The sequence below is a fragment of the Mercenaria mercenaria genome, chromosome 17 (assembly GCF_021730395.1).
Source record: "Mercenaria mercenaria strain notata chromosome 17, MADL_Memer_1, whole genome shotgun sequence".
Taxonomy (NCBI): Eukaryota; Metazoa; Mollusca; class Bivalvia; order Venerida; family Veneridae; genus Mercenaria; species Mercenaria mercenaria.
In genome coordinates, this window is record NC_069377.1 from 60,034,606 (window position 1) to 60,048,420 (window position 13,815).

The 13,815-nt window shown below is 33.7% G+C and overlaps 1 protein-coding gene across 26 annotated transcripts in view; it reads left to right on the forward strand.

Annotated features, from left to right (window-relative positions):
• LOC123537522 (twitchin-like) overlaps positions 1-13,815 on the forward strand; it is a 204,523-nt gene that overhangs the window by 131,332 nt on the left and 59,376 nt on the right. For all 26 annotated transcript variants that reach the window (XM_053528310.1, XM_053528320.1, XM_053528307.1 and 23 more), the window contains 10 exons: positions 4,982-5,126; positions 5,852-5,993; positions 9,336-9,466; positions 9,891-9,983; positions 10,289-10,483; positions 10,908-11,059; positions 11,489-11,633; positions 11,892-12,043; positions 12,853-13,003; positions 13,434-13,561. In XM_053528310.1, coding sequence (XP_053384285.1) covers positions 4,982-5,126; positions 5,852-5,993; positions 9,336-9,466; positions 9,891-9,983; positions 10,289-10,483; positions 10,908-11,059; positions 11,489-11,633; positions 11,892-12,043; positions 12,853-13,003; positions 13,434-13,561 — 1,434 coding nt within the window. The remainder of the gene's footprint in view (positions 1-4,981; positions 5,127-5,851; positions 5,994-9,335; positions 9,467-9,890; positions 9,984-10,288; positions 10,484-10,907; positions 11,060-11,488; positions 11,634-11,891; positions 12,044-12,852; positions 13,004-13,433; positions 13,562-13,815) is intronic.

The window sequence follows — 13,815 nt, forward strand, 5'->3', positions numbered from 1 at the left end:
TTTTGATATTCCTAGAATTTTAGCCCATGAACAGTACGTAGCTAAAATAGATTGGAAATGAGCCTATTTCACCTTTTAGATTTATATAGTATCAAAAAGTGTTTTTTACTCAATAAAAATAAAATACAAAATCATATTCATAGCTGTTATAAAATGTTTGAACCTATTTCAAGGTGTTGACACTTCTGCCATCAGTGGTAATGATTGCCATCACTCCAATTTATCTATTTAAATGTATCCCTAAATATCTTTTACCACCTAAATCATCCATATCATATTAATAATGTAAACTCGCCAATTAACACAATCTAAAAATAGCCCATACATACACTGTTTGCAGATGTTATCGGAGCCTGACCTTGTTAATCGATAGAGTGATAAATTACGTCAGCCACAGTGTGTAATTACTGATGTTGTTTTGGATTTAAACTGTAAAACTGTCTGGCTAAGGCTGGCATCTGTCCAACATTACACTAAAAGTATATGTTTTTATGGAAAAATGATTTTCCGGGAGATATTTAAGCTTTCCGTACGTCCGGGAAATTGGGTCTGAATCCGGGAAACTCCTGGACAATCCGGGAAACTTGACATGTATGCACAATCGGCAAACAATTAATCGTTTAATCGTACCCGCAGGCAAATGTTTACAAAAACATGTGCAAGAGTGATTTTAGACTGATCCAGAAACATCAAAATCGCTGATCGGTATTGTTTAAAACAATATGCAAACCAGTCTTAAAATTACGTCATTTTAGCGCCACCTGCCAAAGTGTACTTTCGATTTCGCTGACCTCAATATTTATCGAGCGGTCAGAAAGAACAGATATTTGATTTTGAGGCAGTTTAGTGCTTACACTGATTGTTTATGCTTTTCAATTTAAATACTTGCTAACATGCAAAAATCGACCATGATTTTGTAAAATATCAGAAAGTATACAGAATTTTGGACAAACATAAATTCGGATAAATGAATACACAGTGCCAAGAAACTGAGAGACGTTATATACGCAGTTCTAGTCCGTTTATTAAACCAGACAGATGTTTAGAATCGAACAGGATCAACTTTAAATAATTTTGAGATAAATTGCAATTCATACAGCTCTAAGTTAGTAAGTTCTAAGGAATTTGCAAGTTTATAAAAACTGATTTGCATTCCTTTTTTTATTGCCATGTTGCAATAACTATCAGGAGTACTCCTGATAATATTTCTCAGTTTAAAAACATGTAGTTTTATCTTTTAAAATGAGTAAAAGGAATAATGATAATTGCTATTTAAGAGAACAAAATTTATAATAATGTGGGTATGGCTAAAATTATGAAACCTTTAATAATTTAATCATTCCATCCACTGTAGTTTAGAAGCACATAGTAAATAAACCGAAATGGCCATTGCCAAATAAACTTAAATGTTCGGGCTACCAGATTAAAATTTTGGTAGCCCAGTGTGCTACCAGTAAATTTGCAGATTTCTGAAACCCTGTATACCTTTACCATTTTGATTCTTGTTTTGTTCTTGAACGAAATCTTCAATGTTTATCGATATTAAATGGAACTTAGTGAAGTTTTTATGTGCACTTTTTATAGAAATGTGTCGGGTCATGCATGTTAATGAAAATAGTCCGGCAGCATACAATACGGAAGGTACAATACGGAATTTAAAAGGTACAATATGGAATATTTGTCTGTCTGTTCATATTTAATTGTAAAATACAACCCGATTTTATTTTACATAATTTCTATTGGTATATAATAAACATGTTTATATCAAGCTAGTCAACTTACACGTTGTCCGAAATGATTAGTATTTTCACAGCTAAGGGTCATGATGTTTTGCAACCGGGCTATGGATTTTCATCTTTGCTTTAGCTTTATTGAGCACATATATTTTGCTTAACAAAACCATATTATTTTAAGACATACATAAGTTTTTAACTGATCTCTGCTTATAATAATTATTATCTCCCCTTCCCATGAAATATGCTCAAAGTTCAGTTTTTTTACACACTTGTACTAGTAAGCTCACCTGAGCTTTGAAGTATTTGAATTGTGCAAGGCTGAATTTAGTCCCGCTTCAGACTAGAAAGTTTTTTAAACAGAAAAATGCATGCCTCTGTGGTCAACCATTTTCTTAAATTTCAAACTGCCATATCATTTCGATACTGATTCACTTTTGAAAATACTGTAGTAAGTATGTAAAGTAAGTAACAACTTTATTTAACGAGGCTGCATATTGGTTGTCCACTATCTATCATGTGGGCCTCTTAATGGAAGGTTGGGCAATGACATGCATAATAAATCTACTTATTATTTTGTTCAAAATGATTTTCATGTGTCTTGCCTGAAAGTTTTGCAAGTTTTTTATATTTCTGAAAAATGATCTGCATTGCTGCTTATACTTACAAGGGTTAAAACAGTACAATGTATACTTGATTAAAAATTAGTAATTAAACCTTTTTTTTTCATTTTAAAGTTTTCTGCTTTGCTATTACTGGGAAATCATTTAATTATACGGGAACAAAATTTCATGGTTTTGATCAAAACGTCTATTCTATGGGGATATGAATTTATGGATATCAACTTTCGGACATAAAATAAAAAGAAATTCTTTTTGTTCATTGGAATTTAAGTTTGTGGATCAATGCAACCAAAACAGAATCCACAAAAATTAGTTCCCCACAAAAAATTAGTTTCCCCACGAAAACTAGTTATTTCACAGTGTACTGTACAATGCACAGAATATTTGTGTTTTAATTTTATCTAAGGAGGGATGCATGTCAAAACTGGCTGATTACTTTACATTTTGGAGTTATTTTTTAGCTTTAATTTGTTTTATTGCAAGAATTTGTTCAGATTTTAGTATTATGTTTTTAATTTGCTGTATTCATCATTCATTGTGTCATAACTCAGATACACATAAAATATCAACTCCCAGCAGCAATTACCTCCCCTTTAATGATGACACATTGATCAAATGCAGCACAGATTGCATGTGACCATGAAAATCACATGATTCAAGTAATAATTATTTAAATTTTCCATATTTTCACCCATGTTAGCCTCAAATCATTTACAAGTTCTCAAGACAATTTCAGTTAGTAAAATCTAATATCAAATTACAAAACAAAAAAGATTTATCAAAATATGATATAATTGTTTGCAATGGCAGACGTCTTTTTTACCATAAGGGGAGATCACTGTGTAAGAGATTAATAAAGTATAAAATCCTCTCATTAATCTTGTCATCTTACAGACTTTCCTCTACTTAACAGCAAAGGTCTGGGTCCAGTGTTATAAAACTTGTGTTTGGAAACCAGTCTATGAATTCAAGCATTTGATTGGCTGTCTCTGAGCACATTTTTAAAATTGACCAATGGCAGGGCAACATTTTTGACTGGTCTCCAAACTCATTTGTATAACCTTAGAGCCAGGGCATATTTTTGGAAAAAAGAAAAAAGATTTTTTTCTTAGCATAGGGATATGCTGATATTAGATAGGTCAAAATGTTCACATCATATACATGATGTTAAGTTATAAATGAACATTAATTTCATCCCTATAAGAGGTGGAAATATTTTTCTTCTCAGATAAACCACAAACTGTATTTCGCAAACTATTTTAGTCAAATTTTATATCAGTGAAAATTAATAAGACGTTGGTTTATTCTGTTTTTGGTTTTGTTAATAACATTTGTTTAAAGCTTCTTTTTTTTATATATCATAACGCTAAAACTTTCAGCTTCATCTGGCTTGTTACACGTGGGAAGTGCAAGAGTTATCCCTGCCAAAGAAAGCACAACTGCACGTGCTTGATGTAACCAATAAAATAAATTCTTTCACCCCCACATGAATAATGTTCTAGCTCAACAACTTCTTTTTAATATTTGCAGCCTATTTTGTTCTTGTATGAAACATACATTCTGTATTTTATTATTGCGACATGTGCACATTTATGTTCCTTTCTTATATTCAATTCCACTTGTTTAAACATTCTTTTCCTACGTTCCTCTGAAATATGAAATTTACTAATGAACAGTTAATTCCAGGGTTGTACTTACTGTATATGTCAAAATTTGTAATATTCTGTTAAATTCACTTTTAAATTAAATAACTCCTTAATTTCTTTTAAATTAAGTTTTTCAAGAATTCTATTTCATTTATAAAAAAATCTGTAATGTTTTTAATTTATCATAATTTTTATACAAATGTTTTATTTTTTATTTTTTTTTATTTAATGATTTATTACCTAATAAGTATTTTTTTTCTGATTCAGTTATTATGTATTTGAAATTAAAAGTACAGGCATTTATTCTATTCAAATGACATGCAACTTTTTTTTAGAGAGGTTCAGACTTCGTATGTGTTCAGATATTTGTACATGTAGAAATGCTATCATAATATTTTGATAAATGCTTGAGGTGTCATTTAGGCACCTTTTCAACTATGCTCAAATCTCAAATTCAACAATGTTTGAAACCTAAGATGTAAATCTAGGGCTGAGCGTGAAACTATTGTATCTTGTTCTTTATCTATATACAGTTACAATAGTTTCGCGCTCAGCCCACGAAATGTACCTTTAGTTTTCAAGAGAAAGGTGTTGAAAAGGTCTGTCTTTGTTGTATTTCTTTTTGCCTATTTTTATTTCTCTAGTTGATAAGTATCTAGGAAAGAATGCATTTTCTATTACAACACCGTGTTAACTGTCAGATGTGAGGAAGTGGACCAGTAATAATGACTGGTATTTTCCATTAGATTGCATATTGTCTAAATAATATTTTGGCATTGTTTGGTTATTATAAAAAAGTGATTTATTTTCTGTTTTGGTCCAAGTATACCGAAATAGTATACGAAGAATAAGGAATGGCATGGAAATTGCTGAGTGTCGTTACGGGTCAACCATCTCAAAACAATTTTTTTTGTCAGCGTCAAGTGTTGTAAAAAAAAAACTGCAAGGTATTAAAGTATAAATGTTCTCTGTAATCCAGGAGCTGAAGCCCGGCGGTAAATATGAATTTGTTAAAGATGGACACAAACGTCGTCTGCAAATCAAGAACTGCAGTAGTCGTGACGAGGGAAAATACAAGTGTGTCATGCAGAGCAAGGAGACGGTTGCACAACTTTTCGTTGAACGTAAGTTACAAATAATTCTAACACAGCCAAATTTTTTTCCTATTTAACAAGGAAAGCTACAATTGTGATGTTATTATGTGATAAAATCATTGCTGAATATCTTAGTAGATCTGCTTTTCCATGGATTGACCGTAAGTCGTTGGGTTGTAACTGGCAACTTAACAGCTTGCTAAAAATGACTACACTACAAAAAGGCACAAGAATCTCACGGTTAACACTTGTTTACTCTCTTGGTAAAACATACATCCCACCCATATTGTGATCAGAACAGCATTTTTTATGCTAGAATGTGCATATAAAGAATTGCAAGTGCTACAATTTTTTAAAGTCTTTCAGATGTGACTATAAATCAAGACCCCCTGTAGAGATAGAGAACCATGGAAAACTTATGGAATCTGAGTATCTTCTGTATTTAGCACTATCCTTTAACCCTTGCTGGCGGCAAGTGATTCTGCCTTTGCGACCAGTGCAATCTGATCATGGTCTGCACTGTTCGCTATTCAGTCAGTAAATTTTCAGTGAACACTACTTCAAATAATAAATGGTATTGCCCAAATTGAATGATTGACCAGTCCATTTTAAAAATTTAGCAGGCTAAAGGTTAAAACAGGCTTTAGAGGACTTGTCTGTATGGGCAACTAGTGAGACTGTAGATAAACTGAGATTCATTTGTACAAACAAACAGACAAACAATTATTTGAAATTGGAATGATTTTCTGTTTCAGCTGATATTAAATTCTTCAAGAAACTCGAGAATAAGAAGGAGAAAGAAAAGGGCACATTAATGCTGGATTGTAAGGCATCCAATCCGAACAGTGCTCCAGTTAAATGGTTTAAAGATGGAAAACCTATAGACAAAGATGACTCGTAAGTTATTTTAGTTTTGCTTGATGTAATAGTTTTCTTAATACTGTGAAATCCTCTGTTTTCGTTGGTATAAAATTTTGTGGTTTTGCACGAAATGGCTGTTTCAGGTTGAGATTTAGGCCTTGAGAAACAAAAATCAAACAACACCAAATCATAGAAAGAAAGAGCTGTTTAACACGAAAATTGAACAGCATGTAAAGCATGTATATTACTTTACAAAACAAGTGTTAGTGTACTGATATAAACATTGAATTCCAGAAAAGGACTGCCTAAAGGGGCCCTACTTCCGGACAGTCAAACGCCTTTAAAAACTCACCATTTTCAAAGAACTGTTACACATGTTTGTTTGTATGCATTTGCAATAGTGTGCGAGTGGTGAAATTTCACATAATAAGATGGAACACAGTTTTCAGCAATTGTTTATCTTTATTTCTTTACAAATGGCATTCATTTTCAAAGGGAGACAACTTTCTCTCGACGAATACTTTAAATATTCGGAAAAAGTTGTCTCCCTTTGTAAATGAATGCCATTTGTACTTAAAATATTCGGAAAAAATTGTCTCCCTTTGGTGAGTTTTTAAAGGCGTTTGACTGTCCGAAAGTGGGGCCCCTTTAGGCAGTCCTTTTCTGGAATTCAATTTTTATATCAGTATACTGACACTTGTTTCGTAAATTATTAGAATAATTTTGAAATTGACCAATGACATGGCTTCATTCATAGACTGGTCTCCAAAACTGTTAGCAGCACATTCTCGTGGTCTTGGCACCATACTCCCAGGGTCTTGGCTAATGATACAGCCATAAAAAATGAGAATCATTTATATAATGTTTTAAGAATGTGAAATCCATATGCAGACATCCCAACTCTCCTGATCCGATCGGGTTTCTCCCGATTCTGGTTGTAAAACCCGATCACCCCGATCAGAAGTCTCAATCTCCTGATTAAAAAAAACAACAACAAAACAACATAAGCAACAAAAAAAAAAAAAAAAAAAAAAAAAAACACAAAAATTATGAAATAAACCACTTCTTTGCGCCTATCTGATACTGTATCACTACTGACGAGTCTGTAAACAACAGCTTTCTGATATTTTCGCACCTTATTCTACCCGTGCTGATTATTGTTTATTACACGTTTTAACAAAGCCAGGTGTTGATTAATGTGTCACAATTGAAATTAAAATCCAGACATTAGATATCTAATTAAATTCAATCAAATTTAGATTAGAAATTATACTGGCTTTACCTTTTTCCATACATGTGATCTCCCGCGCGGGAGGGTCAAAATCCCGATTTTTTCACCTTGCCTCCCGTCTCCCGACCAAAACCATAATTCTCCCGCCTTTCAAAAAAAAAAACCCCCAAAAACAAGTATTATGACTGGGTTGATATTACCGAGGAGTGCCTTGAACATGTTTACACAGTAAATCAAAGTGTCACCGACTGTTGTGTATTATACATGTTTGACACACATGTAGCTGGAGGAAAGAGTTGTTTTTCACAGGTGAATTTTGATAAAATGATTGTTTGTTTTGATAAGGGATTAGACAATGGCCTTTTCCACCTGTCTCACGGGACCAATATCGGCCCATTCTTAATGCCAATTAGACTCCATTTTTTACCAGTTTGAAGCAAAATACTCCCAGTCATAAGAAATAATTCCCAGTTGAAATGAATTTTTGATTATTCAAAGAAAAGTTTTGTTCGGTAATAAAATCACATAAATAATTGTTGGAAAAACCAACCAATTACTATTTTTAGAACATGAAGGTTATTTCCCCTTTATGCAGTTACGCCATTTTCTTCCAATGTTTACCAAATTAATTTTCTACTAAAAATGGAATAATTTCATTGAAAATTGGATGGAATCACACACTCATTTATTTGATAACACCAATCTTCATTATTTTGGTAAGGGTAAATACATGTTAATGCATTTCTGTTTTCTGTTTTTCATGTCAAAATCATTTATGACCAGTATTTTTATACAAAAGTGGGTGGGGTAAGGAATTTACATAATTTATGAGTTGTGTTCAGACCAATTTTTTTTTCAGCCCTCGAGTAGAATGTTAATGCATGTTCGCCACCATTTCAGACCTAAATTGAGACTGTTTCTACAAATTTAATCTGTTAAGAAAGTTTAAAGTTAGAACAAGGAGCTTCTATAAGACAGCATGCTCGACTTTTCTCAGTGACTGACTCTGAATTAAAGCTTTGCCAGTAAAAGGGGCATAATAGTCAATAGTTTGAATGTAACAGAGATATTGGACATTATATAAAACTTTAACCAAAAAATGTAAGTTAAAAAGTGGCATAACTCTGTCAAAATTCAAATCAAAAGTTATGAGGATTGTTTCTTCTGGTGTAGACTTATGCGTTACTGTGTGGCCTAAAATGTTGGATTTTGTCTCAAAGTTCTGTGTCCGCGCGCTTAATTTATGTCGATAAAAAACCTCCAGTTTTGAGACCCCAACTCCAGCTGAAAAATGGCAAACCTCCAGTTTTGGGATTCTGAACTTATCACATGTATGCTTTTTCTGTAACTTTTTGAAATCGAAAGTAGATGGTCGCCGAGTCAACCTGCTAGGTTTTAAAAGACATTTCTCTTCAATTATTTTGATAAGAGGAAATGTCATGGTAAATTTTTATATCACTTACTATCAAATACTGTTAAACTGTCTTTGCATCATAACAATTTGTCAAACACATCCTTTTAACTGGAGATTTAGGCAAATCTACGAAAGTGTAACAATACCCGGACATTCAATTTTGGATAACAGAATTTTGATCAGTAAAAGTATTTGAGCCAGGGGTTTTAAATACTGGTTGACAGGGATGAGAATCAAACAGTAAATTTTCTATTGCTTGAACTTTTATTCTTTTAGCTATATATATTTTGTTTTGAAAGTTCTAACAGCTGTACTGTTTGTCATGTAAAATTCACCTGGGGAGTCTTCTTTCCAACAAAAGAAATAAAAGTGCAGGTTTAATTCTCAGTGGTGTTTTGAATTTAGACATAGTGCTTAAAGTGCCATAACTATTTAATTTTGCACAGAAGGCTTCATGTATTATTGTTCCAAAACATTAAAAATGCATGAATAATAAGATATAGACAAGTGAATTTTTTTAAGACTTGTGATTTTATAAGGGCAAATAAGTTTATATTATCATTAGATTTGTTAAAAGCTTTGTTATCATGAACATAATTACCGCGGTATAAAATCTCCCACTTGAACACCTCAATCTCCCACTTTGGAAAGCAAAAACTCCCACTTGGCATTCAGAAAAAGTTGGGATGTCTGCATATGAAAACATCTAACTTAAATATTTCTGTTACTGCAGCCGTTTTGAAGTTTCGAAGAAGGGTGAGGTTATGAAATTATTGGTGAAGAACCTCTCGGAAGATGATGCGGGAGAATATGCATGTCAGGTGGGAGAGAGAACCACCAAATGTCAGGTGTCTGTTGAAGAATGTAAGTACGACTCAAGTGTATCAGGAACATTGCTCTGTGTAAAGTTTATTTTCTTACACACAGCTTTCGTCATATGCTAACTATTGTTCATAGGGTAATATTCACAATGGTTATTTTCACTTATATTTTTAAAAGAACAAAACACTGTATTGAATAATTAAAGGCAGCACAATCCAAAAGCATATCAAATTCCAGTATGTGTGTATACATTTCCAACTTGTATGCATATATTGTCAACTTGTATGTATATATTTCCAACATGTGTATATGTTTCCAGCATGTGTGTATACATTTTCAACATATGTGTATACATTTTTGACTTGTGTGTATACATTTCCAACATTTGTGTATACATTTCCAACATCTACTTAAACATTTTCAGCCTACAATTTATACATTTTAAGGTTGTGTTTTCAATTTGCAGTACCAAAGCCTCCCAAGGTCGACTTCAGTCGTGTACCAAAGGAAGTCATCCTGAAGAAGGGAGAGAGATTGCAGCTTGATATACCATTTGTTGGTAAGAACAAAAAATAGAAATAAGTTTGGGGACCAGTCTAATATTGCAGCTTTGTCATTGGTTGATTTCAAGATGGAGCTTGGGATCAACCAGTCAGATAATTGAGATTTTAGACTGGTCTCATATCTCAGTTTTATCAACTTTGACCCAGGGTATTATGTCAAAATTTTGATTATTTTCTTCTTTTTAGTTAAATCTTTTCATAATTTTCTCTTTTGTTTAACAAAATAAATTACAAACAAATAATGTAGGCAGCTGGAACAACAATGTAACCTTCTATCTGAAAAAAGAGCTATGATTTGCAGGAACACCAAAGCCGGTAGCCGAGTGGGCAAGAGACGGTTCGCCGTTGTCAGACCAGGACACTGATATCGAGACGAAGGACAAGTCCACACATCTTGTGATACCAAGTGTTGTTAGAGGAGACACTGGAGAGTATTGTGTTACACTTTCTAACGAGGTCGGAACAGAGAAAGTACCCGTCAATGTTATAGTTCTTGGTAAGTTTGATATCTGTCAGGGGAGGTAACTGGTGGTTTCAGAGCCGGGCAGTGTTATTGTTCTTAGAAAGGTTGAGGTAACTGGTGGTTTCAGAGCAGGGCAATGTTATTGTTCTTAGAAAGGTTGATATTTGTCGGGGGAGGTAAATGAAAAAAAAGTGGTTTCATAAAAAGGATGTAATTAGAACTACAGATAAGGACTGAGGGACATAAAATACTCATAAGATAGGAATGAGCATGATGAAATTGTTATTTAAAACTTACAAGTAATGAAAAGTTTGCCATTACTATTCTTGTATTTTTAAGTCAGTTAAGGAAAGCCAAATGAGAGTTAGTTAAACTAGTGTTGAAAAATGAACACAGAAACACATTGGTCCAGAAAGTGATAAAGAAAGTAACAGACATTGTTTATGTTATTTGACAGACAAGCCAGGTAAACCAAAGGGCCCGCTGGACATTGTTGACATATTTTCTGACCGTGCCGCACTTCTGTGGGATCGGCCAGACGATGATGGAGGCAGTCCTATCACAGGATTTGTTGTTGAAATGAAAGAGGCGGGTAAAGACTGGAAAAAGGTATGATTCTCTGTAAACTATAAAAATGTCATGTGATAGATTTATGGAGAATATTAGGTTACTGTCTGATGAGTTTAGATTTTCAACAAAGATCAGTTGAAGGTATCGTGTAATGGATGTGTCTTTATATTGGAAATTAAGAAGATATCAGTTAACTGTACTGATAGGCTGTAAAATCGTTTAATCTTTTGGGCACAAAATTTCATTGGGTAAAAATGGCTATTTCACAGAAATATTAATTCTTGAATTTCAGCTTTCTGATATAAAATGAATAGCAGTTTTATTTGTTTTTTAGGATTTATCTGTTATTTTGCAGATGGACTCGTCCAACAAATCCACAAAAATTATTCCCGAAAAAAATATTGATTATTTCAAAGTATTGTACTGTCTCCTACCATACCATTTTAATTTTTTTTTAATTGAACTCAGGTTTGCGATACAGATGATATTGAAATTGATGTTGCTGACCTCAAAGAGGGCAACCGTTACACTTTCCGTGTTGCTGCTGTTAACGCACAAGGGCAGAGTGACTGGCTCGAAGCTGACGGTGAAATCCTTGCTAAGGACCCATGGGGTAAGTTTAAAAAGCTGATAGACATACTGAAATTCTGAAAGAAAACTACTTAGATTTGTATCCACACTGTGTATAGTAGATTGAATAATTTTCCTGATGGCTTAATTTTTGCTTAATATTTATGAGTAGAACGAGGCTCGAATTCAAAGCACTTTTGAATATTAAGAGTCATGAACTCTGGATGGGTAATCAGTGAGGAAATGCGAATTCTTAAGAGTGTTGTCATTTATCAAAATGCGGAAATCTTCTGTTGTTCAGATCCTGCTGACCCGCCACGTGATCCAAAGATTATAGACTACGACAAGGACTATGTTGAAGTCGGCTGGTTGCCACCAGAGCGAGACAATGGTGCACCTGTTGATAAATATATCATTGAATATAGGGAAAAAGACAAGGGAGACTGGAAGCCGGTTTGTAAATTAAAACATTTTAATAGAATCCTACCCATTCCATTTCTGTGAAACCATTTAATTTTGTCAGCATGAAATTATCATGGTTTAAGTCAAAATGGCAATTTCATGGGGATGTGAGTTCGTGGATTTCAACTTCTGAACTTAAACTGAATTGTATTTTTACTTCTTTGTTGGGATTAAATTTTGCAGGTTGACTCCACAAAAACTTAGTCCCCGCACAGAAATGGATGATTCTGCAGTATGAACAAGTCTGAGGTTTCCTGTAACTATTTTACTCCCATCATTGTCAAGCCTTTCACTGAAACCCAGCAGGACTCAACAGATTGTTTGACAACAAGTCGTTCTGCAGGATGAGCTGCTAAGAATTTTCCCTCCTCCTGCAATTAACGATAAACGATCTTTATTTGTAATGTCTTTTTATAATGTCTGGTGAATATGGTATCGAATCAGGTCATGGATTATCTAGAGTCTAGCTAATGCGATCATTAAAGGCTATCATAAAGGAACACCACAGATTTTAGCATTGCAAATAATAAATCGAATTTTGTTTTCAATCGGGCTTCTTCCTGTTTTCATTGAATTCAATATAATTTTGGTAAAGATCACACTCTTCCTGCTGGACATGTAATACAGTAACTTTCACTTGTCTGCACCCGATTTCTACTCTTTAACAAGCAAACGAGTGGATTTTTTTTTTATCCCTGCCCAGCATTGTAGGATAGGTAATTTTGGCATTGGCTTTATTTAGTTATTTCATGTTTAGCAGTCTTATACAGATTTTTATGGTTTCTTTCATCTGTTTACAGGGTACAGAGGTTCCAGGAGATGTTGAGAAGGGTACTGTTGAAGGTTTGGTTGAGGGCAAAGACTACGAGTTCCGAGTTATTGCCCATAACAAGGCAGGTAACTCTGAACCAAGCATGGTGTCGCCACCTGTAAAGACAAAGGCAAGAAAAGGTATCAAAATGAGTTTTGTTTGTTATATATACAACACTTCTTAGAAAAATATTGTTAGCGTTTTATGTTGTTTTTATTATATCAGAAACATTCAGAGTTTATTTTTCTGTTAATATATTAAATTCTGTTTAGTCTAAGTCAGATATCGGGATTTTGACTTTCTCACCTGGGAGGTCAAATTTATGGTTTAGAATTCTTTCCACAAAAATTACTTCCCCCATAAATATAAATTAAATGACATCGTAGTACATGGAAAACTGGAGGGATTTGCAAGGATTTTGTTTTGTACTGGATCAAGTTTGTATCATAAATGTTGACAGCAATACCAATTTGATTGACTGTTTGTCTGCTTAGGTGAACATATTATACTAAAGAGTTGATATGCAAAAATATGAAATATGCAATTTCATGTAAACATATTCAATTTCAGTGAAACCAAGAATCACCAACAAGAACGACCTCAAACCAGTCCGGATCAAGGTTGGTCAGGCATTCTCTGTCACTGGCGAGTTCATTGGAGAGCCAGCACCGGAAGTCACATGGTCCATGAAACTCGTGGTAAGCAGTATTTTACTAGCTGTGATTCTACAACTGATACCTGTTTAAATGAGTTTTAAAATTTCCCTCCTCTTACCCAACCCCCCCTTGAATTGAATTTCCAAAAGTTCAGCCCCTTTAGAAAAATATTCAAAAGTTCAGCATCCTTCAAATAAAAATTCAGCAAAGTCATCCACCATGAAGAGAATTTTGAAAAAGATCATTCCCCTTGAAGTGAATTTCCAACAAGATCAGCACCTTTCGAAACATAATCC